This window comes from Polypterus senegalus, chromosome 8 (genome assembly GCF_016835505.1).
Source record: "Polypterus senegalus isolate Bchr_013 chromosome 8, ASM1683550v1, whole genome shotgun sequence".
In the NCBI taxonomy this organism is placed as follows: Eukaryota; Metazoa; Chordata; class Cladistia; order Polypteriformes; family Polypteridae; genus Polypterus; species Polypterus senegalus.
The window spans coordinates 81,312,435-81,338,616 of NC_053161.1; the positions used below are offsets into that span (position 1 = coordinate 81,312,435).

Sequence of the window (26,182 nt, forward strand, 5' to 3'; positions counted from 1 at the left end):
TTCTCTTTTCCTCCATCAAGGCAGATACACAAAAATATTTCGATCAGCAAACAGAATACTACTAGTAGCATTTTCCGGACTATATCTCTATTCCTCCATCAAAGCGGATGAACAAAAATATTTTGATTAACAAACAGAATAATACTGGTAGCATTTTCCGGACTATATCAAATGCTATCACAGCACACACTGCTAGATGACATTAAGCAATTTGATTATTCACTTAACACTTACTTTTTTTATCCATTTGTGTAAGACACAGTAATACAACTGAAAAATTGCACACTGGACACATCTTTCCAGATACAAATGAGCTAAAAATACTGTATATCAGGGATTAGAACCTTACTGTAAATGATGCCCTGCTAAAACAGGTGTTCTAGGAATGTTCTAAAATAAATAAATAAATAAATAAATAAATAAATAAAAAAATAAAAATGGACCAAGATATTTTCTTATTTATCAGATTGCATTAGAGTTACAATTACTCCAAACGCCCTTACAACAGTATTTTAAGCTATTTCAGGTGGAATTAGGCTATCTGCAATAAATGTGTTGTGATTTCCTGTGCTATACTACGCAGTTAACACTAGAATTACCAGAGCCTACAAAAAAACTCGTAAATCCGTCCCACCTTAAATCGGTTCTTAAAACCCTTCACACCTCTCCGCCAGAGTCCTTTGTCCTATAAATGTGCTGATAAAGAGAAGCTACAAGCAGCCGGCTATTCCTTCCCCCCACCAATTTAGAACGTGCACGAACTTCTCCCAGCTCATGCCTTGATTGAGTATCTGGGAGTGAAGTGGAGTTTTAGAGTGGAAATAATACTGTAGATCGTTATTTGGAACACACGCATTTCATGCCTGTTCTGTTTCTACAGTAATCTGTGCAAACACATTGTTATAACAGAAACGTTTTTTATATTCTAGTAGTAGATGACAAAATGTAGGCATAAACTATATAATGTATGAAGCCTGAAGTCCAAATATCATAGAAACATTTTCACAAAAGGTACAAATATAACACAACAATTGCGCTTTTATTCAAAAATATAACTGCAGAAACAAAAAGCTGCCTTAACATGCGACATTGACACCTGTTTATTATGACTGCCTCCGTGGCGCAATAGAATCAGCTGGCGATTGGGAATCAAAAGGTCGCGAGTTCGAACCTGCACCACTCCGTTTTGAGAAGTAAACTGCTCTTAGTCTTACTATTTTAGAATAAAAGCATACATTTGATTTCAGTCTGTAACAGCCGGTGTAATTTATGATCCTTGTAAAGGTTAGCTTTGTTTTTTTTTTTATTCAGAGCTGCAGAGCTATAGCGCGTCTTTATGTGAAAACAGCAGTGTCAGATGGGGTTGTATGGATTGATTCTGAACGCGACTGACAGAACGAAAAGTGAATTAATAAAAAAAAAAAAAAAGTTAACCTTTACAAGGATCATAAATTACATTGGCTGTTACAGACTGAAATCAAATGTATGCTTTTATTCTAAAATAGTAAGACTAAGAGCAGTTTACTTCTCAAAACGGAGTGGTGCAGGTTCGAACTCGCGACCTTTTGATTACCAGTCGGCAACTGATTCTATTGCGCCACAGAGGCAGTCGTAATAAACAGGTGTCAATGTCGCATGTTAAGGCAGCTTTTTGTTTCTGCAGTTATATTTTTTGAATAAAAGCGCAATTGTTGTGTTATATTTGTACTTTTTGTGAAAATGTTTCTTTGATATTTGGACTTCAGGCTTCATACATTATATAGTTTATGCCTACATTTTGTCATCTACTACTAGAATATAAAAAACGTTTCTGTTTTAACAATGTGTTTACACAGATTACTGTAGAAACGGAACAGACATGAAATCCGTGTGTTCCAAATAACGATCTATTATTTCCACTCTAAAACTCCACTTAACTCCCAGATACTCAATCAAGGCATGAGCTGAGAGAAGTTCGTGCACGTTCTAAGTCGGTGGGGGGATGGAATAGACGGCTGCTTCTAGCTTCTCTTTATCAGCACATTTAGAGGACAAAGGATGCTGGTGGAGAGGTGTGAAGGGATTTAAGAAGCGATTTAAGGTGGGACGGATTTACAAGTTTTTTCGTAGGCTCTGGTAATTCTAGTATTAAGAGAATCCTAATCCACATTGTATAACCCAATACATTATCCCCGTAATATGAAATCTTTATAAAGAAAGTGTACGGTATATTTGGTATTAATTATTAGACTTTCAGAAATCAGAACACTGCAAAATAAATTCAAATCAGTATGCAAATATTCAAGTTTTAAAGTAAGAAAGTAAAATTTATTTATAAAGCGCCATTTCAGAGACATGACATCACAAAGCACTCTACAACAAAATACATATAACAAAACGAAAAAAATAAACAGAAACAATAAAATAGAACAAGAACTAAACTTAAGAATAAACTAAAAGTCCAAGCACAGACAACTCAGCTGTGTTTAAAAGCCTGCTTAAATAAAAATGTCTCAAGGTTTTTACTAAAAGAATCAACTGACTCAGCCATGCACAGTGCTAACGGAAGACCATTCCAGAGCCTTGGCGCATCAGACTAAACCACACAATCCTTATGTAACTTGAGCTAGGTACAAGGGATAACTAAGAGGCCCTGCTGCACACACCTAAGTACCCAATAGGTTATATGGCAGTGCAGGAGGCCAGTGCTATACTCAGGGGCTTGTCTGCAGAGAGCTCTACTGCTAAGCACCAAAATTTTAAAACAAATTCAAAAATAAACCAGAAGCCAGAACAAAGCATACAAGATCAGACTAATTTGTGCCCTCCAACTACATCGAGTTAAAAGCATGTACAAGCATCTCCAATTCTGGGCTTGAGACTACAGTCCTCAATTTAGAAAGATTTCTTAAATGAAAGAAAGAAGAGAGGCTAACAGACCTTATATGTGAATCTAGGCTTAACTACTGATTAAATAAATAACCCCCAGATTATGTAAGTTTGACTTGGCAATGTTTTTATTAGCTTACTCTTTTGTATTAAAATAAAATCCTAACTATTATAAAGAATACCAAGCTATAAAGACAGAGGCACACGCCAAAGGACAGTTAAGTCCAGGAACAGTTGTGTTTACTCAACTATGAAAGATGGTACTCTGAGAAGTAGCACCTTCCAACAGTTTATGACCACATGAAAGTCCTCATTTATTTACGGCTTTTACTTATACTATGCTTCGAGAGTTACTGTCTGTATTTAACCTTTCTGGGCTTGTAAGGTGTACTGTGACTATTACTGGGGTTTATTAAATGCAGCGCTCTGGATAACTGCGTGACAGGGCACTCATGAATCCAGCCCTGTCCATTTTCAGGGTAATATGCTGACAACTACAATATTAACATAAAATATTTGCACTGCCTTAACATATTATGTGTTATCTGTTGATCAGCATCTGAAAGTAACAATTTCACTATACTCGTGACAATAATGACCCTATAAAACTATAATATAAAGTTACTGCACCAAATTTAAACTTATCTTTTTGTTTTCCGAGTTAACATCAAACATTGTTCCAACACTTGCTGTGCTTTTATCCTGCTTGATTGAATTAATTACTGACCTGTAGGTCCTGTCTGGATCTACAAAGAACTTCTTTTACTTCCTTTTAAGAAAAATGAGAATGTCAACACTCTGCATGAAGCTTGAGACTTTTCCACTGTGACAATATACCCTGTAGTTGAAACACTCACTGCATACAGACTAGGGTTGAGCGATACACCACTACTGGAAAAGTACATAAAAACCCAAATTTTAAAACAGTACGGTACCAGCATTTTGGGATTTTCTGTACCGGAAGTAAACGTTATCTTTCCACTTAAACCACCCCATTCCCTTGAGACTAGTGCATGCATGGAAAAATGTCCATTCTGTAGAGCTAATGAAATGAAACCATAGGCTTTAATGTTATTGGGACTTCACAGGGGACACTGCCTTATGGCTTCGACATGATCAGGACCTCATCCCTCTTTACTACAACGACTGCACAATTCATGCTGTCAAGAGGTAAGCAGAGAGTAATGCAAGCGAGATGGCACAGCACAACAGGTGGACTGCAATTGTAAGATGTACCAAGGAGGCTCAGTTAAGATCTTAGGTATGGAGTGGTTATGTGCTTCAAAACTGTTTTAGTACCAGTACTGAGGTCCAAAAGCTGGTATCGATAGCGAAGTTAGAAATTTTGTACCAATCCAACACTAATACATTATCAAGACAGACTTATTGTTTGAACAGAAAAACAAGCACTGTGGAAAGGGCTCCTTTCTCTCTCTGCCATGCTAGCAGGTTGCGTTGCAAGAGCGACCCCTATTTCTGCTTTAGTATCAGTGACAGATGCATTAATGTCTCGAAAACATATTTTCACATCCATAGCTTGTGACAGCTGTAGTAAGTGCAGGCGTTGCTTCCAGCAGCATTTGAATACATCATGAGAACTGTTCTACTATGATATTTGTGCTTTGCCAGATTCAGTACAGTTCAATTTGAAAAAAAGCATGTGGATGCAGTGGTGCATAAACCAATCTTGCAATATGACGTACTCACCTTAGGATGTGACCCACCAAAAGTAAGTATATGTGTATGTGCGAAACACTCTGCTGTTCAAACCCACTTTCATGAACTGTAATGTCTATGCCAGGCACAGAAAATTTACATTATGCAGCATGCAACCGAAATGTGCTCAGTTCTGTTATTGAGCAAAGATATTTTCATTTGCCATTGTTTTCCATTTCAGTCACGTAGTAACATCATGTAAAACACCACATTTCGTATTGGCAATATACTGTACTAAAAAATTAAATGCAAAAAAATTTTGCCCCATGCATAAAAGAATGATTTTACATTATCTAAAACCAGCCTTTTCAGAATTTTGCAAGAACTCATTAATGCAATTTTAAAATAATTTTGCTAGGACGCTACCAATGTTTCTGCTAAACTAATCATTTTAATCAATATGCGAATGTATAACAAATTAGGCCTTTCTTCTTGTTTTATTACTAATTAGCCCTTGGTTCTAGTGAAAGGATGAAGTTTTAGTGTGGTTTAATATTAACAAGTCTTATCTGTAACATATGGAACTGTGTTTCTGATTGGACTTCTGCTTTAGCTATTACATAACATTTTTTTTAATCAAGTGAAGAGTGCAATAGAAAAATACAATGCTCTGAAGTGAAGCTAATTAACCACTTACTGGTGTTAGTTTTAATCAGATATCTGTATTTGTGGATATAGTTTAAATTAAATTCAGTTAAATATAAGTAAATTAAATGTATATCTACACATACATCTAATTAAAATTAAAACTAAACAAAGTTTAGTTTATTTTTTAAATAAAGAAAAAAAGCTTCCTTACCTTTATTTAGATCTCCTAATGTAGAAAAAGAACCATTTCCAACTTTCAAACCAGTCTCACAAAGTAGCTTTGCCTTCAAGAAATAATGGTATTCTTTTAACACAGAATTATGGCAATGTATTTTTTCTACAAACATGCATTTCATTATAACAATATCTCAGATTACTAAACTAATTAGTTGAGAGTGAAAAAAAATCTACATAATTACTTTCTCATGTATCATTTCAGTTAAACATCTTGATATCTACATTTTCAACCTTTGCACAAGTTGTATTTTTTGAAGGCACAAGAAATAAACTACAACAAACAGACAGAGAGAGAAAAATGTAGGAGCACTCAACTATAACTTTTTTTCCAAACTACAGGGTGGGCCATTTATATGGATACACCTTAATAAAATGGGAATGGTTGGTGATATTAACTTCCTGTTTGTGGCACATTAGTATATGTGAGGGGGGAAACTTTTCAAGATGGGTGGTGACCATGGTGGCCATTTGGAAGTCGGCCATTTTGGATCCAACTTTTGTTTTTTCAATAGGAAGAGGGTCATGTGACACATCAAACTTATTGGGAATTTCACAAGAAAAACAATGGTGTGCTTGGTTTTAACGTAACTTTATTCTTTCATGAGTTATTTACAAGTTTCTGACCACTTATAAAATGTGTTCAATGTGTTGGATTGTCAATGCAACCCTCTTCTCCCACTCTTCACACACTGATAGCAACACCGCAGGAGAAATGCTAGCACAGGCTTCCAGTATCCGTAGTTTCAGGTGCTGTACATCTCGTATCTTCACAGCATAGACAATTGCCTTCAGATGACCCCAAAGATAAAAGTCTAAGGGGGTCAGATCGGGAGACCTTGGGGGCCATTCAACTGGCCCACGACGACCAATCCACTTTCCAGGAAACTGTTCATCTAGGAATGCTCGGACCTGACACCCATAATGTGGTGGTGCACCATCTTGCTGGAAAAACTCAGGAACATGCCAGCTTCAGTGCATAAAGAGGGAAACACATCATCATGTAGCAATTTCGCATATCCAGTGGCCTTGAGGTTTCCATTGATGAAAAATGGCCCCACTATCTTTGTACCCCATACACCACACCATACCATCAATTTTTTTGTTCCAACAGTCTTGGAGGGATCTATCCAATGTGGGTTAGTGTCAGACCAATAGCGGTGGTTTTGTTTGTTAACTTCACCATTCACATAAAAGTTTGCCTCATCACTGAACAAAATCTTCTGCGTAAACTGAGGGTCCTGTTCCAATTTTTGTTTTGCCCATTCTGCAAATTCAGTGCGCCGATCTGGGTCATCCTCGTTGAGATGCTGCAGTAGCTGGAGTTTGTAAGGGTGCCATTTGTGAGTAGCTAATATCCGCCGAAGGGATGTTCGACTAATGCCACTCTCTAGTGACATGTGGCAAGTGCTACGCTGTGGGCTCTTGCTGAATGAAGCTAGGACAGCCACTGATGTTTCTTCATTAGTGACAGTTTTCATGCGTCCACATTTTGGCAAATCCAACACTGAACCAGTTTCACGGAACTTAGCAAGCAGTTTGCTAACTGTAGCATGGGAGATGGGTGGTCTCGTAGGGTGTCTTGCATTGAAATCTGCTGCAATGACCCGGTTACTGCGTTCACCAGACATCAACACAATTTCTATCCGCTCCTCACGTGTTAACCTCTGCGACATGTCAATGGCTGTAAACAAAGAGAAACTTGTAAATAACTCATGAAAGAATAAAGTTACGTTAAAACCAAGCACACCATTGTTTTTCTTGTGAAATTCCCAATAAGTTTGATGCGTCACATGACCCTCTTCCTATTGAAAAAACAAAAGTTGGATCCAAAATGGCCGACTTCCAAATGGCCACCATGGTCACCACCCATCTTGAAAAGTTCCCCCCCTCACATATACTAATGTGCCACAAACAGGAAGTTAATATCACCAACCATTCCCATTTTATTAAGGTGTATCCATATAAATGGCCCACCCTGTAGAATACCCATGCACCAGTTTACTTTCTGGCTCTCTCCCAGGAAGATGTGGAACATGAGCATGCATATGTAAATATTATTCCTGCACCCTACAACATATGCTTTTCTTACTCGGGCACAGACTAGTCCAGAAAACCAAAGTAAAGTGGGGAAGGAGTGTGGGATTGACATGCAAGGCTCAAACAAAATGCAAAAATCTTCAGGATCACTGCAGTTTTCCTTTACAGCTTAGAAGAGACCTTGCTTGAAATGTATTTTATAAACAAAGATTTAATAATCCCCAGGCTACAGTGGAGTTATGAAAACTTGAAAGGAGGTCCATGGTGATGTGCTTCTCATGTCAGCAACTGGAGGATATGCTTGGTAGGCTTAGGTTATAACATTACTGTACATGCAGGAGCTTAGCTATTACTATCCCCTTTCTAGTTCAACCTACAAGTTAGTAGCACTGTTTTATGCACTTAAAATTATTTAGATATATTTGTATTGAACCTTCTGGGTGACAGTGAGATTAAAAAAAAAAAGTTTTAATATTCTACTGTATAAAGCAGTGTCCTTTCTCTTCCACTTGAGGCTGAGAATGAATCATTATTTACAAGAACAGGAATGGGACTGTGACATTAAATTTAGTCAGTCTGTTCTACACATAATTGTATCACTGAAGAATTACTGTATTTATAAATGTTGGATCTATTACTATTTAGTTTGAAGTCAGAGTCATCACATTATACTGAGCATCAGGTTTTTTGGGGAAACAACTGAAATATTTTGCAGAGACACTGATAATGGCCACTGAAGTACAAGACTTTGATAAATGGGCTCAATGTAAATAATGGAGTTTACAGAAATAGCCACAGGGCAGAAACCAATGTTGGAGCAGGTACCAATTCATTGTAGTCATTATAAATCAGAACTGTGTTTGTTTTTTTTTTCTTCTTCCAAAATGCTGTCATTTTTTTCACGAAGTAACCACATTTCAGAACTGAAGGTAAACTGCAAAATAGAACTCTGATGGAGGCAATGAAGTCACCTTCATCAAACATATGCCTTAGATTCGTGCAGAGTTTAGAATGCTGATGAAGTTGGTTTGATCGTCTTGCGTTTCATACTGTAGAACAGGGGTGCCCAATGCATCGATCGCGATCGACCGGTAGATCGCAAAGGTAGTGCAGGTAGATCGCGTTGCATTCAAAAAATAAATTTTTAAACATTAGTCTATCATATATCCTCCCTATGGTATTTGCCACGAATGACATACAGGCCAGTCTGAGGTCTCTTTTCTTCTAACACACTGGTCATCCTGCACGCACGATCAAACGCGTGAGCTACTGCAAAACTCTGGCTGTAATCTAGTTAGCCTTACAATTTATATCGACTAAAGAAGGGATTTAAAAAAAAATTGTTTGGGGAGGGTATGGGCTGAATGTGGAATTGGAAGAGGATTTTCTTTTTTCACAATGTCACAATCAAGGTACATTTTGTCTGACATCCGAGGTTCGATCCCTGATGAGGGGTGCAGTGGAGTGTGTACGCCTGATGAGCCTAAAATAAGGCAAAACACGTGTTGCGTACTCTTTGCATTATTTGACTGTTAACTATGTAACATTCTATGATCTGCTTCTCACAACTGAGACAGCACCCGTGGCAGACCAACCACACGCGTTACCTGGTAGGTAAACACCCATACAATCAGACTGTGATTCAGATTTCTAATGAGATATATATCATTTTTAATGTAGGTAGATCATTTCGACCTGATTATTTTAAAAGTAGCTCACTAGCCGAAAAAGTGTGGGCACCCCTGCTGTAGAAGATTCAAGCAAAATGTATTTATAGGCTAAGATGTTTTTTCACCCATTTGTTCTAGAACTGACTGTGTTTCCTTGCAACATTTACCATGGTTGCATGGTCAGCAGGGTTTTGCGTTATGAGTATCAGAATGATTTTGACCAAACTAGTAATGTAAGAGTGGGGCTTGTCTTTTCTTGTTTTATCTGGCATAGCTGGGGCCAGTGGGATCCCAGGGGCTTTCTTTCCAATTCATGACGAAAACATTTATGGCCTATGATTTGTCTAACTGGTGCCCTGATGAGAAGAGTTTTAGAAGTTTACAAGGTTACAAATGCTCTATGATGTATCACATTATTGCTTTCAGTGCATTTTCATTTAGTGTTCATTTGTGTGGTAATGGATTCTTATTTAAACTATTTACTCTGTACATTTAATGTCTTCAGCAGATAAAAACACCATTATATTTTCCATAAGCACCATGCTCATAAGTATAGTCCAAGAAGGCCAAACATTCTGGACTTTCTGCTCCCTTGATAGTTCAATTATCATATTCAATTTGGTTTTCATCTGAGAAATTACAGGTAGTTCTATTTCCCCACTTGTTCCCAAAAGGGTGTATATATTCTGGGCTTGCTATACATGCTATAGGGCAACTGTTACATAAACAGAACCCTTCCAAATATAAAATATAAAAACAAATGCAACTCCTTGTGGGCTAGTTTATGTGATTAATATATATCTGCTATAGAGCTGGGTGCAGAGCTTCATTTTTAATCCTGCACCTGCTTTCTCCTGTTACTCTGTTATCTGGTCCTACAGATATTTATGCCTGCTCCTGCTCTTTCCAGGAATGAATAGGATAGATGAACTTCTATAACAAGACTGAAATTTCATCATTGCTTTCTGCATAACAACAGCAGGGAGCAAATCTTGCCTCTCTCTGAAACACAACATGGCTTGGGAACATTAAGAAACACATATGCTAGATTACTCGACTTAAAAATCTGCCTCAACCGTTGCAGCTCAGATAATTCTGTTTCTTTCCAGTAAAAACATGGCCCAAAAATATGATGTTCCCACTTTTTTTTTTTTTATAATTTCCATTTTGCATTGCCCTTTGCAGATCTGACAACTCCATCTTCCAAATATACTTTGAATATCTGGCACTCAAAAATGACATAGTGAAAATAACAGCATTGCAGTCGGATCTCTAGTATGAATAAAAATTATTTCTTGTTTAATATAATGTTTACTTGTTCATATTCAAATAAACAATATTTTTCTTTCCTGGAGGCCAGGTTTATACTTCACGCGATGCAACGCATGCTCCAGCAGACACTCCTGATACGCAAGCGTTTTACTGTTTATAATTGTGGGTGTACTTTACGTCCTCACAAGTGGCACAGTGGTAGTGCTGCTGCTTTTCAGGAAGGAGACTGTGGAAGATTGGGGGTTCGCTTCCCGGTTCCTCCCTGTGTGGATAGCACTTTGAGTACTGAGAAAAGCACTATATAAATGTAATGAATTATTATTATTATTATTAAATCTGGAAGAATCCACCGGGTGGCAGTGTGAGATATTACCAGGGTGAGAATAGGTTCGGCTTCGCTGTATTGTGAAATGCCTGGAATACCCATTAAATTCCAATGACACCTTACCACAATATCTCTGAAAAGGATGTTTAATGATTAAATCCATCAATCCAGGGATGTGTCCATTCCAGAAAGCATTGGGCACGCGACAAACAATCCTTTGACGGGGCATCAGCTCACTGCAAGGTGAATACAAGCACTCACATTCACTAGCGTCACTTTAGTGTCACCAAGTCTGCATATCTTTGGAAGGAAACCGGAGCACACTGCGGAAAACCAGCAGGAAAACGTGTAAACAGGGAATACTAGCGACATGACTCCCTGCAAGACAGCAGTGCTACCGCTCCGCCACTATGTCACCCAGATGTGTGTAATTATCAACAGTATTCATTATTTAAATGAAATTATCGATTTATCTGTAAAATGTAACATACATACTTTAATGCATTTCATCAGGATTCTAAATGTGAAGAGATTTGGAATATCATACATTTAATGTGTTCTGTGTGGTGATCTATTGCTGTTTGCCGCTGCTGTCAGGTCAGGAGGAAGCCCCAGAAAAAAAAAAAAAAAAGATGGCATGCAAGACTTTTAAAATGTATTATTTCATTACGATCGGGAATATGTGATGCTTGAATATAAAAGCACCATGAATGCATCTGTATGTCTGCATTTTGCTTCAGCACATGAAACCATTCATCAAACATCAAAGCGCACTCATTGATCCCGTAGGATTTTCAAAGCAGTTTTCTGTCACATATAGATAGTAAACAGAGACTCTGATGTCACATTCCAACTTTTATCACACTGCGCCCCAACTTTTGCTGGTACTGCAACCCGTGCACGCGTCACTTTAATTTCTGAGGATCTGCTCAGAGGACGCATCAAATGAACGCTGGGAACGCTTGGCAGCCATGAAGCGCGAGCGTACGCGTTCTCTGAGCATAAAGATAAATGACCCCAGACCACCCATTCCTACTTTCATGACAGTGGAAAGATTCCACTCAGAGGTCTCACTTCTGATGCACACCTCAAATTTACTGCAATATAATGCCATGTCCACAGTCACTAGGGGAATAAAATGAGGATAGCGTAAAGCAGATGCTACAACAGACTTTAGTCTGCACCTGCATATGTTCCTACTGATCTATCCATGTTGTATTTGTTTTTTTTTTACCTTTCTCTTTCTCCTCCAGGACTTGTGTTTAGAAATGGTGACTAATAACCTTCTTAACCAATGCCTCAGAAGCTACTTCCCAGTGAAACCCAGAATAGAAAGGACAGGTAGCAACCAAGTTTATCACTAGAAGAGTAGAAGTCTGCCTTTTCATAATTTTTCAGGATAGAGGCTGTGGTATAATTAAGCTGCAAGTGAAGCAAAGCATGTCCATAATTAATTGTCACATGCAAATGTAATCTATTGTTTGTTGAATGATGCCTCTGTCACATTATCATCAACTAGCTGTGTTACCCGTCTTAAGAATGGTTGAACTCTTAAGTAATCAACATAGACCTCTGAGTTAAAGTTTGCAGGGCACCATCTACTGGAATGTATTCAGTAATGCATGTAGTCATAAAATGTATCGCATTTTTTCATTTCAACAAATGGCACATCACAAACATTTGCAGTAATGAAATGCATTTTATTAACTACAAATGTCTTTGATGTGCCATCTGTTAAAACGGCAGTGACATTGCAATCAGATAGGCACATATCCTTTTGGTTCGGTGGCAACTGGGCGACAGTCAACTCGTCGACATCCTTTACCAGTTAGGTAATAGTTAGGTTCAAAGAGATTTTTTAATATTTAAATGACAACGTTGGTCACCAGAAAATCCACACAATTACCTGCTTTATGAGTGTCCCAATACATTGATAGTGAAGATATTCCTTAAGATGTACTCGCAGGTCACATTTTGTATTCTAAATAACGTTACCATACGATTACAATCAATACAATTTATATAAAGGATTAGCAATTTCAGTTGCAGAAGATAATGTACGATAGAGTTTGTTCCATCTGTAGAATAAAGTTCGTTCGTCAATTATATAAATTTATTTTCAACATTTTAAATCATGTTGTCATTTAAATATAATTAAAAAAATCTCTTTAAACCTAACTATTATCTAACTGGTAAAGGATGTCGCCGAGTTGCATTTCGCCAGGTTGTTTCTTTGCGGAATTGTCTTTCATTGGGTTGTCTGTCGCCGGGTTGCACCTGAATGTATCCTTTTATTAAGATGAATGCTTCTGATCAAGACAAGAGGGGCTACAAAGTGTCACTTTTAATCCACATCACCTGGCAACAGCAGGGCCAAATTAATTAAGGGACTTTCAAAAAACTTCATTATCTTATTAGATGGAGAATAGAGACATTGCTTAATGCTCCACTCAACTGGTAACATTTTGGAAATGAAAATAAAAAGATTAACAGGTATAACTAATAGCAGTGCACTTAACCAGACTTAAGTCATCACATATATGATTCACATTTCATGTTAGTTGGTTGAAAACCAGAAAGTGCTACAGATGAATGGTTCTTGTTCACCTACCCAACAAAATAGAAAAAAAAGGATTGTTGGAATATTAGGCACAAGTTTAATTTTACACCTCTATCTTTCGATGGACAGGAACAGCTGTGTAATTTGTCTTGGACAAGTAAACAGAAGTTATGGTTCTCTCACTAGGGAATTTTTCTTTAATTGTAAACCACTGTCTTTTTTACTGACCCAGTAACCCTGGCATTGCCATACACTGAGATAGGCTTTGTCATTATGTCGCTATAATTTCTGCCAAAACAATTATGGGTTAAAATTAGATTCCAGTTTTTTTTATGAATCTTAAATCATATTGGGAAATGCTACTACATTCTAGAATTCATGTTAGTAAAATGTCTTCTGCAAAACTGAGTCATCATTAATCAAAATTTGAGAAGAGGTTTAAATGTTACAGGTTGCTGAATGAAAAGAATAAGAGACCACATAAATTTACATGACACATCTACAAAGAAGTGCAAGTGGACTGGTTGTTAATGTAAAATATTTAAATTATCTAAACTACAGACAAACAGTTAACTCTTGCTTTTAGGATTCTACCATTGCCAGCACAACAGTATCTTTGGTCAACTATCAGCATTTGACTACATTATGAACAAGTATCATCTAAGCTGAATCAACCATATGTACTGTACTTGTTTTTCATCTGGTCTTTATCAGGAGCATCCAAAACTGTTAGTGGCTTTTTTCTTTTTAAAGGCAAATTACTTTATTCACTTTATCTGTGTACAAGCACACTTAAATGAGCAGGTGTTCCATTCAAGGATGATTGTTGTCTTGCAGGTTCACCTGACACTTAACTATAACATGAAGTTTTAGAAAATGGTTTAATGGAACTTTCATGAGTTCAACACAGATCTAATATAGTGCTGAATCAGGACTGTCAAACATTTGCAACTACTGTGTAAATGTCCAGATATATAGGGCCTGAAGCTGATGTAATGTTCAAAAATTAAAAAAGCACCATAGCACAGCTGAGGTCTTGCTGCTCAGAATATTATGAACTAATTGTTTTTTTTAGATGATTGTTGTTATTCTGAGCAATGTCTGAGCTTAACTGCATAATTCTTACTATTGTACGCTGCATACTATTTATTTTTTTCTCCAGCCGTCTGGAGTTTTTTTTTTGTTTTTTCTGTCCCCCGTGGCCATTGGACCTTACTCTTATTCGATGTTAATTAATGTTGATTTATTTTGTTTTCTTATTGTGTCTTTTATTTTTCTATAACATATACACAGGAAAAACTTCTGAATATCAGTTGCATTGTGGCACCTGATGTGACACCAGATATTCTAGCTACATCTGTGGATCTTACAACTTTGTTGATCACAGGTACTCATGCAACTAAACTGGTAGCCTGACAGCGGAGAACAAGAGGCAAGACGAGCTGGCTTCCTGGTTCGATTCAGGAAGCGAGTACTACAGAAACCACTGCCTGGAATATGTCTATCTAACGTGTTCTTGCTGGAAAACAAAGTCAAATGTTAATACTCACTAAAATGGACATATCTTTTTTACCTGCTCTATACTTTACTGAAACATGGCTGAATTTACTCTACTGCCAAGTCTGCATTGGACTTATCTGACTTTATCTGGTAACGAATAGACCGCGTTACTGAACTCTGCAAACGATCGGAGGTTGAGACGTGTGCTTCTACATTAATCAAGGTTGGTGCAGGAATGTAACCGTTCTTTTTAAATCATGCTCTGCCAACCTAGAAATGCTTATCATAAACTATAAGCCATTTTATTTACCACACAAGTTTTTCTCAATAATTCTTGCTGGTGTTTACATCTGCCCTCAAGCTAAGATTCACAAAGTGCAGTGTGAACTCACTGATGTAATCACGGAGATTGAAAAAGACAACCAAGATTCACAAACCTGGGCAATGTTAACCATGTCAATTTTATCTAGGCCCTCTCTAAATATCAACAGCAAATAATGTGCCCTACCAGAGATGGAAATATTCTAGATCACTGCTATGTTGCTATTAAAGATGCTTATCAGGCCTTCTATTTTCATCCTACTTTTAATTTTTTTTGCATTGCCCTTGTATGTAGCATCATATTTTATAATTTTTTTTATTTACTGTTTACATTTTGTCTTTTGCAGTCCTTGTATATGCACCAATACTATCAAGACAAATTTCTACTATACATTAGTGTGCCTGGACAATAAAGTGAATTCTGATTAATGGACCTCACATCTATAGATCAGTTGTGGTTTTCTTTGTGATAATACCTTAATAACACATTTACCTGAGTTTCATTTTTGCACAAAATGAAGCCAAATGACTCCTTCAGTTCTTCATCACTATATCCCTTCTGCTGTTTTTCAGCTCGATTAGAATTATACTAAACATGAATAATAAAAACAAGGTTAAATGCTTGGATATTCCGAAAAGTTAAATTGTTGCAAAAAAGCAATTTAAAAAAATACCTTTTCCAAAAGTTTTTGATTTTGTACTAAATATGTCTCGTCATATGTAAAAACATTTTCAGACTCAGGGTTCATATAACATCTGTGTAGAATGGGAAGGATCTTCTCTGTAAAGACAGTTGATTCTAAAGATACTTTTATATAGAGATCTGGAAAAAAAAAAAAAAAAAAAAAACTTAATTATAATCATTCTTAACTGTCATAGAAACAGCGTCACAGCTTAGTGGCAGCATATATATCCTTCATTTTTTTTTAAATAATTTACAGAAGAGGGTAATAAAACAGTTGATCCAGATGAAATTATTCTTGTGGTGTTGTTTTATGGGTCTTTAAAAAACCCGTAGTAATGTGCAGTTAAACCTGATTGATGCGATAATGCAAATAGGAACAGAAAGAACATTAAAAAGTTACGTTTGTTTGGTGGTCTCGGAATAACCGAGTAAGAATATGCTCTTTTATATTTGTTCAAAAGCGGTGAATACCTACTATTGAGTACATCTAAGAGTATTAAGCAATTTGATGGATAAGATGCAGGATAAAAAGTATATCGAAATACATTATATTGGTTTCTATCCAAAACCTTACATTTTTTAAACTGCACCACAACAGAGATTTCCCAATGTATTAAATAAACACTAAGAGGGTACAGGGCACATTGTGCTTGGTCTACATGTTACATAACCTTGGTGCAACTCATGTGTTTATGAGTTATTACTGCATTTGAGACTGGTGTTTTCCAGTTTCCAATCAATAGTATTGTTTATGCCTCAACTGCATCTCTGTGTTAAGTACATTATACACGAATGTGCAGAGAACAATATGTTTGTGCGAGAGCACGGTCCTGCTGCCCTAAGTGAACTGACTTCATGGTAAAAGAGAAATGGGCTGAATGTGAAAGGTACAAGTGCAGGAGGAGAGAAGAGAGTAAAAATTACTGGAGTCCTTGTACTTTGTTTTATTTATTTATTTTTATTTCATCTGAGGAAATACAAAAATGGTAAAGTTTACATATTTCCAAAGCACCCAGAAGTTATGTGACGTGGCATTCCTTAGACTCAACCTACCTCATTAACCATATATACTTGTGGAAAAGCCGATCCGCAAATGTTTAACCAAGATACCATGAAAAATGTGTCACCCTCAAATAAACCAAATGTGAAGAAATAAAGTTAAACTGGTTCTGGAAAATAGAACTTTAATTTTTAAAATAACCTAATATAATGCTTATTTTACTGAAGTAAAAATATAAATGCTACTTAACCTCCTTAGTGTTAGAGCCGAGAGTCACTTGGGTTATAAAAACCGTGCTGAAAGCATTAGTCCTGAACATCATTTGGCCAACTGTAAAGACACATCTCTCATAAGCGTTAGAATCGAAGGATTACTAGGACTGTAAAAGTGCCAACAGAGTTAGTGCCACAGGTTGCTTGAGAAACAACAGGCATGTCTTGTGTAAGTAACAGGCCTCAGTATTACCTAGGCAATGGTGCTGACATTTCTTCTCCTAGCCTCATAATAGTGTCTCGTAAGAAATGTTTTTCAGCACCCCAGGTGTTTCACACTCTTGACAATGATAAAAGCAGTGATGACGAAGTGAGTCTGTCTCCAGACAGTGAAACTGAAATGTACAGTGAAATCGAAAGCAATTCTAATGAATCGAAAAGTGACGCTTATGTCAATCACAGTGCGAGTAGTCGCTTGCCCACAATTTCTAAAAATTGTGGCAAAGTGTAAGACCAGTATATCAGAAACCTTAAAATATCAGTCTAGTTTTAATCCAGTTATTTGCTATGAATATTGTGTGATCTGGTGGCATATCAGCTAGTGTTATTACTGAGAATCATTAGGGAAGGGTTCGCCTGTGAGACTAGAAAAAGAATGGATGTTATTTACTTCACAGCATTTGAGGAACCAAACGTACTTATGAAGCACAATAAAATGATCAGATTTACCTGTGTTTTTGATAGGGCTTTGCAATATATCGAACTTCTAATTCAAGCTAATATTTTATATTTAAAAAAAAATCCCAGTATTGCCATGTATGGCATTTAATTTTTTTTTTTATTTTCCACAAATTTTTCTAAACGTTAAATAAATTTCACACAACCTTCAACACTCTTTCCGAGTGTGTCACATTTGCTCTAACCAGGTTCCCTGGTGGTGACGAGTATGTCTACCCTGGAGCCGCAAGAAGGTGGAGTTACATGATATGCATGGTTACACTGTGGTTAAGACTAGGTTTGTGGGAGGGTAATCTGACTCCAATAATGATGACTGTCAAGTAAACCAGGTAACATTTACATACAATCCAAAGGGCAACACTTTTCCAAGGAGCAAGTCAACTCCACCTACTTACGGCTCGAGGGTAAAGGCTCAGGGTTGCAGAGATACCCCTCTCGAAAAAAATGGAGCAAGGATCAGAAGATACCCAGTTTAGAACAGCTAGGATTAATTCTGCTGTTTGCAAATGGCTTGATTTTACACAAAATCACAGTTCAAGCAGTATAACATCTAAAGACAAAACAAAAAAAGAGGCATTTCAGGTGTGTGCAGAGCCTGCAAAGTATCTTCACGCAGCCCCAGAAAAGCAGGTTCCTGCTAAGCTTGCTGCTCAATTGCATACTGTATGAGTGAACAAGTGGCAATGAGAAAGAATTAAGGCTTCAATGACTTACCATATTGCAAAACACCCTCTTGCATACTTAACTTGCAATTTAAAAAGACTTCTGGTCAGATAACTACACCAACCAGTAATTCACATCACACTAGAACGGAGATATCTGCACAGTGTAAACACCCTCATCAGTCCTTTTCACAGGAATAAAAATGGCAGTATTCATAGTTTTCTTTGATGTGAATTATTCAATGTTTTTTGTGTGAGGTAAACTGCATTACCGGACATTTTATTTTCATTGATTTAGCAGGTGAATTGAGATTTCTAATTACTATATTGGACATTCAATGTTTAGTTGCTTTTAAATAACATTCATAGATATGCTGCCCTGTTAGTCACTGAATCTGTTAAAATTATTTAAGGTCAACTATAAAACCATATTACTTTGTGAGCAAAAAAATAGTAATGAAAAATGAAATATAAATTAAAAACGGTTTGATTTTATAATGCCATATATTATTAGGAAGATGTTAATACACTGTTAATTCAGAAAAAGTTAATCTAAATCCATAGTTTGCCTTTGCTGAAAGAGTTCTGCATCCAATGAAATATCATCACTGTACCAAGAATGTCAAGTGTCCTTTACAGGTGCTGGCTGTGTAAAGTACCTATGTACACCATAGAGAAATGTTAAAAACACTGGATGCAAAATAACAGTTGCCCAGAAGAGGCAGTACTCATGCTGGTGAACATTATAAAATAAACACCCCCATGCATCATACATAGATTCACAGACAAGAAGAAGCACCTTTTAATGCCAATACATATTTCAGAATCATTTCAGATTAAATAATAAAAAAAATACATTTATAATACGCCAATTAGCTATAACACTAAAACGAGTGATAGGGACTTGAATAATATTGATCACCTCGTTACAATGGCACCTGCCCAGAGATATACAGTGCAGCAAGTGAACAGTTAGTTTTTGAAGGGGATGTGCTGGAAGCAGGAAAACTGGGCAAGTGTATGGATCCAACCAACTTTGGCAAAGGCCAGACTGTGATGGCTAGACTGGGTCAAAGCATTTCCAAAATCTTGTGGGGTGTTCCTAGTATGCAGTGGATAGTACCTACCAAATGTGGTCAAAGAAATGACAACCAGTAAACCGGTGACAGGGTCATGTGCACCCAGGGATCACTGAAGTGCATGTGGAGCAAAGGGTAGCCTATCTGGTCTAATCCCACAAAAGAGCTACTGTAACAAAAATTGCTGAAAAACCTAATGGTGGCCATGAGAGAAAAGTATCAGAATATACTGCAGTGCACTGCAACTGGTGTGAGAGTTGAGTTGTAAGTGCCTTGAGCGTGGGAAACGTGCTTTATAAATAAAATGTATTATTATTTACTTGTAATTATGATTTTCACTAACTGATTACTGACTTTACTGAATGACTTCTGTGCTTGTTAACTGTAAATTCTGCCTTTAGAATTCTTAGAAAGCATTTTAAAGTCTTTTAATTTGTGACCCAGTCCTTGCTGCTACTTTAGCACAAGGACAAATGATAAGAGAACTACTATAATCTAATAAGCGGAATTCTGACCCCAACTGTCCTGTTTATCAGTAACTAGCAATGAAATGACAAATGAAACAAATCAAGTCAAATCAAGTAATTCTGTAATTGACAAGTGTATTTCATAAGTTTTACCATTGTCTGCATGTCAGTCATCTCCTTACATGTATTGTACAGAGTGAGTCAATACACATGTCAATAAAGGTATTCTTCCCATCCTGAACTGGCTTTGTGAACTACACTTTGACACTGGTATAGGGCTGTGTAGCTGCAGACTGGTCAGAGGTCACAGGCTAACCTCTGTCCACCACCAAAAGCACCTACAATGTGCAAGTAAGCATCAGCTGGACCATGGAGAAATGGATGAAGGTGGCCTGGTCTGATGAATCACATTTTCTTTTAGATAATGTGGATGGCCAGGTGCACGTGGTCATTTACCTGGGGAAGAGATGGCAGCTGGATGCATTGGATAATGTTCTCTGGGAAACTGTGGGTCCTGCATTCATGTGGATGTTACTTTGATGCCCACGTAAAGATTGTTGCAGACACGTACACCCATTCATGGCAATGGCTTCTTTCAACAGGATAACGTGCCCTTCCACACTGCAATCATTGTTCAGGGTTGGATTAAGGAGTATGAAAAAGAAGATGACTTGGTCTATAAATTCCCTAGATCTTAATCCTATAGAGCACTTGTGGGATGACTGACACACTGTGGCTCCACCTCGCAACTTATAGGACATAAAGGATCTGCTAACATCTTGATGCCAGATACCACAGGATGCCCTCAGAGGTCTTGTGGATCCCATGCCTCGACAGGGGCCTACAAAATATCAGGCAGGTGGTTTTAATACTGTGTCTGGTTGGTATGTACACATGTGCATGAAATATGACCAGTGATTAGCATGGTAATAAATCAAGAGCTTTGTCTTTCCTTATAGGAGAATAGTCTGACAGAGAGAGCCATGTTTACTGACTGGCAGAGGCTGCTCCTAGCAAGGCAGGCAATATGTACAACAGAAGCATAAAATAAGTAGAGGAGACATAAAACAAAAATGTTGAGTGGTTTCTTTGAGGAACAGCTATTCGTTGCATTGTTTCATGTAAAGACAAAAAAGTTACAATAATAATGAGATATTAGCTAATGAGAGACAATACACCAGATTTTTTACTCTGTATAAACATGTACAGTAATCCTTCACTATATCGCGCTTCGACTTTCACGGCTTCACTCTATCGCGGATTTTATATGAAAGCATAACTAAATATATAACGCGGATTTTTCGCTGCTTCTGCAGACAATGTGTCTTTTTACTTCCTGTACATGCTTCCTCAGTTGGTTTGCCCAGTTGATTTCATACAAGGGATGCTATTGGTGGATGACTGAGAAGCTAACCAATCAGAGCACGCAGTTAAGTTCTCCTGACTGAGAAGCTAACCAATCAGAGTACGCAGTTAAGTTCCTGCTTGCTGAATGCAGTGTTAACCAGGAAGTCTCGTCTCGCTCATTCAGCGTTGTGTTTCGCTGTGTAAAGAGTTGTTATCTTTGTGCATAGTCAAGCCCTTCATTATGGCTCCAAAACGATCTGCTACTGCTTCAGTGGCCGTGCCCAAGCGCAAATGGAAGATGTTAACGATTGCGGAAAAGGTAAACGTTTTGGATTTGTTGAAGGCTACGATTCTTTTTATTAAAAAAGTAGGAAAGGAATATAAGATCTACGGCCGGAGTGTCCTTTTAACCAGGGTGCAAAACGAGTTGTAAGTGGATGTAATAAGGCAGTAGTCTGGATGGAATCTGTTTTAGGGATTTGGATGGAAGACTGCCGGAAGAACAACAACGGCAGTGCTACACAATCGCCTGAAGTGGCTCCTTTAGAAGAGCTGTAACGCGCTCCTTTGTTGTGCAGTAAAATTAAACTAATTGTTATTGGACAAGTCATCGTGTCATTGTTGGAGAGTAACCAGAATTAATTTTCTATTTACAGTACTTAGTACATGTACGTACGTTTAGTGTCAATGTACACACATTTACTGTACACAATTTTTCTTGCATTGTACGTATTTATTGCTGGTGGCCTGTCTATCGTAATGGCTGTAACATATGTGATATCGGAGACACTCAATATCTTTAAAATAATATTTAGGTTTTACTGTATATAAACAGTGTGTTTTTATGCATAATTTCAATGAATCTTACCTAATATCTAAGAGAATACAAAGGGATTATGCTGTATAACTCTGCGGGGAATATTTATAAACAGTGTGGGAGAGTTTATAAGGGCTTAAAATATATAAAAATAACCATACAAAAATATGGTTTCTACTTCGCGGATTTTCACCTATCGCGGGGGGGGGTCTGGAGCACAACCCCCGCAATCAAGGAGGGATTACTGTATATACATGTCTATATGATGCTCATCTTCACTCCTTAACTCTTTCAGGGCTGATGTCGACTTTTGTCAAAAGGAGGAGTCGACGATGGTAATCAACTGTAAACTGTGACAAAACCAACCATTCATGTTTTAGTTGGACTCTCGTTGCTAGAAAGAAAGCTAGCTTCATTGGGCTGATCGAGATTTCCTGCGCTTGTGTGAGTAGCAAGGTACAAACATGAGCAAAAATGGCACTGACATAATGGCGAGAGATCAAAGTGAATGCATAAAGCAAAAACACTCTGTGGATGAAGTTTTGCCTCAGAACTGGACTATGACTTGTCGGACTCCAATTTTGATACAAGTGATCGAAAACGAATGTGAGGTTCCAACTTCAGCGGACTAGTCCCCAGCTAATCGTGGTGCTGAACAGGTTCACGTAGCTGATATGCCTACAACAGTGTTCGCCAGGGAGGACTGCCACTTAACAATGATAAGAGGTAGAAACTAAACTGCAATGCACTGCGACAGTGACCGCTGCTGCTGCCCCAGCCACACAAAGACAGCCTTGCAGCAAGCTTGCCGCACATTCTTGGCAAGGTGGCAGCCGCAGCATCAGACGTTTTGTGTTGATTTCTGTGTGAAACCATTGCTTTTCAGAAACTATGTTTTTTGGAAAAAATAATCAGCCCTCAAATAGTTAATATGTTTTGAAATTGAATTGAGAAATATTGAATATGGCATTTTGTTTTAAAATAATCACACTATAAATTTAAGTCCATTTCAAACAGCTCTAGTTTCTGGTTAGTTTCATGAAGGTTCCTGAGGTTTCAATAACAAATGTTGGTCAGTGAAATATCCTGTTTTTGATACAAAAGAAGAAAAAGAAACACAAAAGTAATGTGCTGTTTGTAATGCACTACATTTTACAATTAGTAACTTTATAACGTGGTCAAATCTGTTGGTACCTACCTACAAAAAAAAATAAATAAATAAAAACACAATGCAAAATCATCTCTGAAGTAATTTGAAACTGACCCCCATCATTATGCATTCTGTATTTATCACCAAAAAAAAAAAAAATTCAGACTTTGCTTTAGTTTTGATTCAACAAAACATTTCAAATAATAACACGAATGAAAATAGAATGGACACAAATGATGGAACCCTTGCCTAATACTGCTCAACATTTAGAGGCAATCACTGCAAACAAGCGATTCCTATAGCTCTCAATGAGACATCTGAACTTGTCAACCAATAGTCTGACCCAGCTCCAGCTGTGACAGGGAGGCTTCTCCAGACCATATGTTTCAGTTCTTTCCATAGATGTTCGATAGGATTCAAATCAAGGTTCAAAAAAGGTTAACTTCAGAATAGTCCAATATTTTGTTCTTTACCATTCTTCGGTGTTATGAGATAAAGTTTTGGGTCACTATACCCCATTGGAGGATCCATGACCTGTGACTAAGACAGAACTTTCTGACAATGGACATTACGCTTCACTCCAGAATGTCTTAACAGATTAAAAAGTGTTCATAGTTGCAGCAAAGCAGCTGTAAAACATAACCAAAACGCCTCCATGTTTCACAGTAGGTATGGTATTTTCTTTGAAAGCTTAATTTTGTTTTGTATGTGGACATAATGTAGAACTGATGTAAAGCTCCAGTTTTGTTTCATCTTTCCAAAATGACATTCTCCCTGAAGCAAATTCCAGTCTGATTTTAAATGTCCTTCTTTCAACCGTGGAGTCCTCATGGGTCAAATTCCATTGAGCCCACTGTCATTCAAAAAAGCAATGAATGGTGCACTAATGGACCTTGACCATGGAGTTTAGCTTTTTCACTTTAGTCCTTGGCATTTTGTGTACCATGCTCACTCTTACTTCTGCCCATTCTGGGGTCAGTTTTCCTCTTGCAGCAGCATCCAGGGAGACTGGCTACAATCCCATGGGCCATAAACTTCTCAATAATATTTGCAACTGTTGGCACAGGAACATTAAGCTACTTGGAGATGGTCTTAATAGCCTTTGCCTTTAACAAACTTGCGTAAAATTTTCTTTCTGATCTCCTCAGACAACTCTCTCCTTTGCTTTCTCTGGTCCATGTTCAGCGAGGGACACATGATGATAACAAACAGCAAAGTGACTGCTTTTCTCCATTTAAATAGGATGAATGACTGCACAACTGGAGATGTGTATAATACTAATTACAACAAATTTGCGCTGACCATTTTAGAATATCGTTGTTAAATAAACAATACTTTACCTCAGAGGTGCCCACACCGCATCGAGAGGAAGTCAGATAAGGTGGCTCGGGCATCTGATCAGGATGCCTCCTGGACGCCTCCCTGGTGAGGTGTTCCTGGCACATCCAACCGGGAGGAGGCCCCGGGGAAGACCCAGGACATGCTGGAGGGACTGTGTCTCCCGGCTGGCCTGGGAACGCCTTGGGATTCTCCCAGAAGAGCTGGAAGAAGTGGCCGGGGAGAGGGAAGTCTCTGCTTAAGCTGCTGCCCCTGCGACCCGACCTCGGATAAGCGGAAGAGGATGGATGGATGTCAAAATGATCTACCTACAATAAAAATGCTGCAGCTTTGAGGATTTGCATTTATTCGTTTGAAAGCATTATCTGAACTAATCATATTGACCATGGTTTTCTCTTTTCCTTGCAGCTATAAATTAAGCTCATTCAACATGTTGTTCAGATCGGGAAAAAAATGCCAAGTCTAGCGGCCATTGATCGTTATTAAATTGCTTGTATTCTGCATGTTTAATGACAAGAAGAAACTCCTTTTTCTCCGGCAAGGGGTCTTGAAATCTCAGCAGGAATTTCTCCCTAGCCATCTGCTTCAACAAAGGCATCTTTTATCATCTCTCCATCCTGGAAGGACTTCTTATGCTTAATGATCGAGTGACTGACCCGGAACGATGGTTGGTGTGTCTGCCTTTGCTTTTGAATTCAGCCGAGTGAAAAATGACAGCAGTCTGATTAACTGCGATTTTAGTTCCCTCTCCTTTCTCTTTCTCAGATCACTTTTCAGAAGGAAGTCCGTTTCGTAGTGTGGAAGACGAATGTTCTCTTCTTTCTCTTGTACTAATTCATGTCTGAGAAGTAAGCTTTACTAAACCATGTAAAAGCATGCTTTGTTTTAGCAAACAGAAAAATATTTGTGCAAAGGACTCAAGGTCTGAGCATTCCACACATGAGTCTGTCTTATCACGTTTTCCCTTAGCTTACATCTGAATGCCATAACAAAAGGGGCCAAGAAATCAAGTTGCAAAAGGGGCGTTGAAGGGGCTCAAGGATTGACAGATCAGACAAACGCACCTCGATTGTGACATTGTGAGAGAAAAAAATCCTCTTCCAATTCCACATCCAGCACATAAACATTTTTTTTTTAAAATCCCTTCTTTAGTCGATATAAATTGGAAGGCTAATGAGATGACAGCCAGAGTTTTGCAGTAGCTCGCGCATTTGATCATGTGTGTGGGATGACCAGTGTGTTAGAAGAGAAGAGATCTCAGACTGGCCACCCTGTATGTCAATCAAGTGGCAAATGCCACAGGGAGGATATATGATAGACTGCATTCAAAAAAAATTTTTTTTTTTAAATGTTAATCTACCTGCACTACCTTTCCGATCAATGTATTGGGCACCCCTGCTTTATCAACTTTCATACTTGTTTTGCTCTACTCAATGACACATCAAAGGCATGAAGATATATATGGGATAATTGCTTTTCATTAAATCAATTTTGATAAAGTACTTTTTCAATGAGCTCTAAGGGTACCAACAAATTGGTCCACATCTGTATTTACTTTTTTTCTATTGTAATAATGTAGAATGTAATGCAGTT

The 26,182-nt window shown here is 37.7% G+C and overlaps 1 protein-coding gene across 3 annotated transcripts in view; it reads right to left on the minus strand.

The window, feature by feature from the left end:
• The window catches only part of tasor2 (transcription activation suppressor family member 2), a 121,346-nt gene that overhangs the window by 90,789 nt on the left and 4,375 nt on the right, over window positions 1-26,182 (minus strand). For all 3 annotated transcript variants that reach the window (XM_039761345.1, XM_039761344.1, XM_039761343.1), the window contains exons 2-4: window positions 15,769-15,917; window positions 15,588-15,683; window positions 5,384-5,456 (exon numbers count right to left, since the gene is read on the minus strand). In XM_039761345.1, the coding sequence (XP_039617279.1) occupies window positions 5,384-5,456; window positions 15,588-15,683; window positions 15,769-15,917 (318 nt within the window). The remainder of the gene's footprint in view (window positions 1-5,383; window positions 5,457-15,587; window positions 15,684-15,768; window positions 15,918-26,182) is intronic.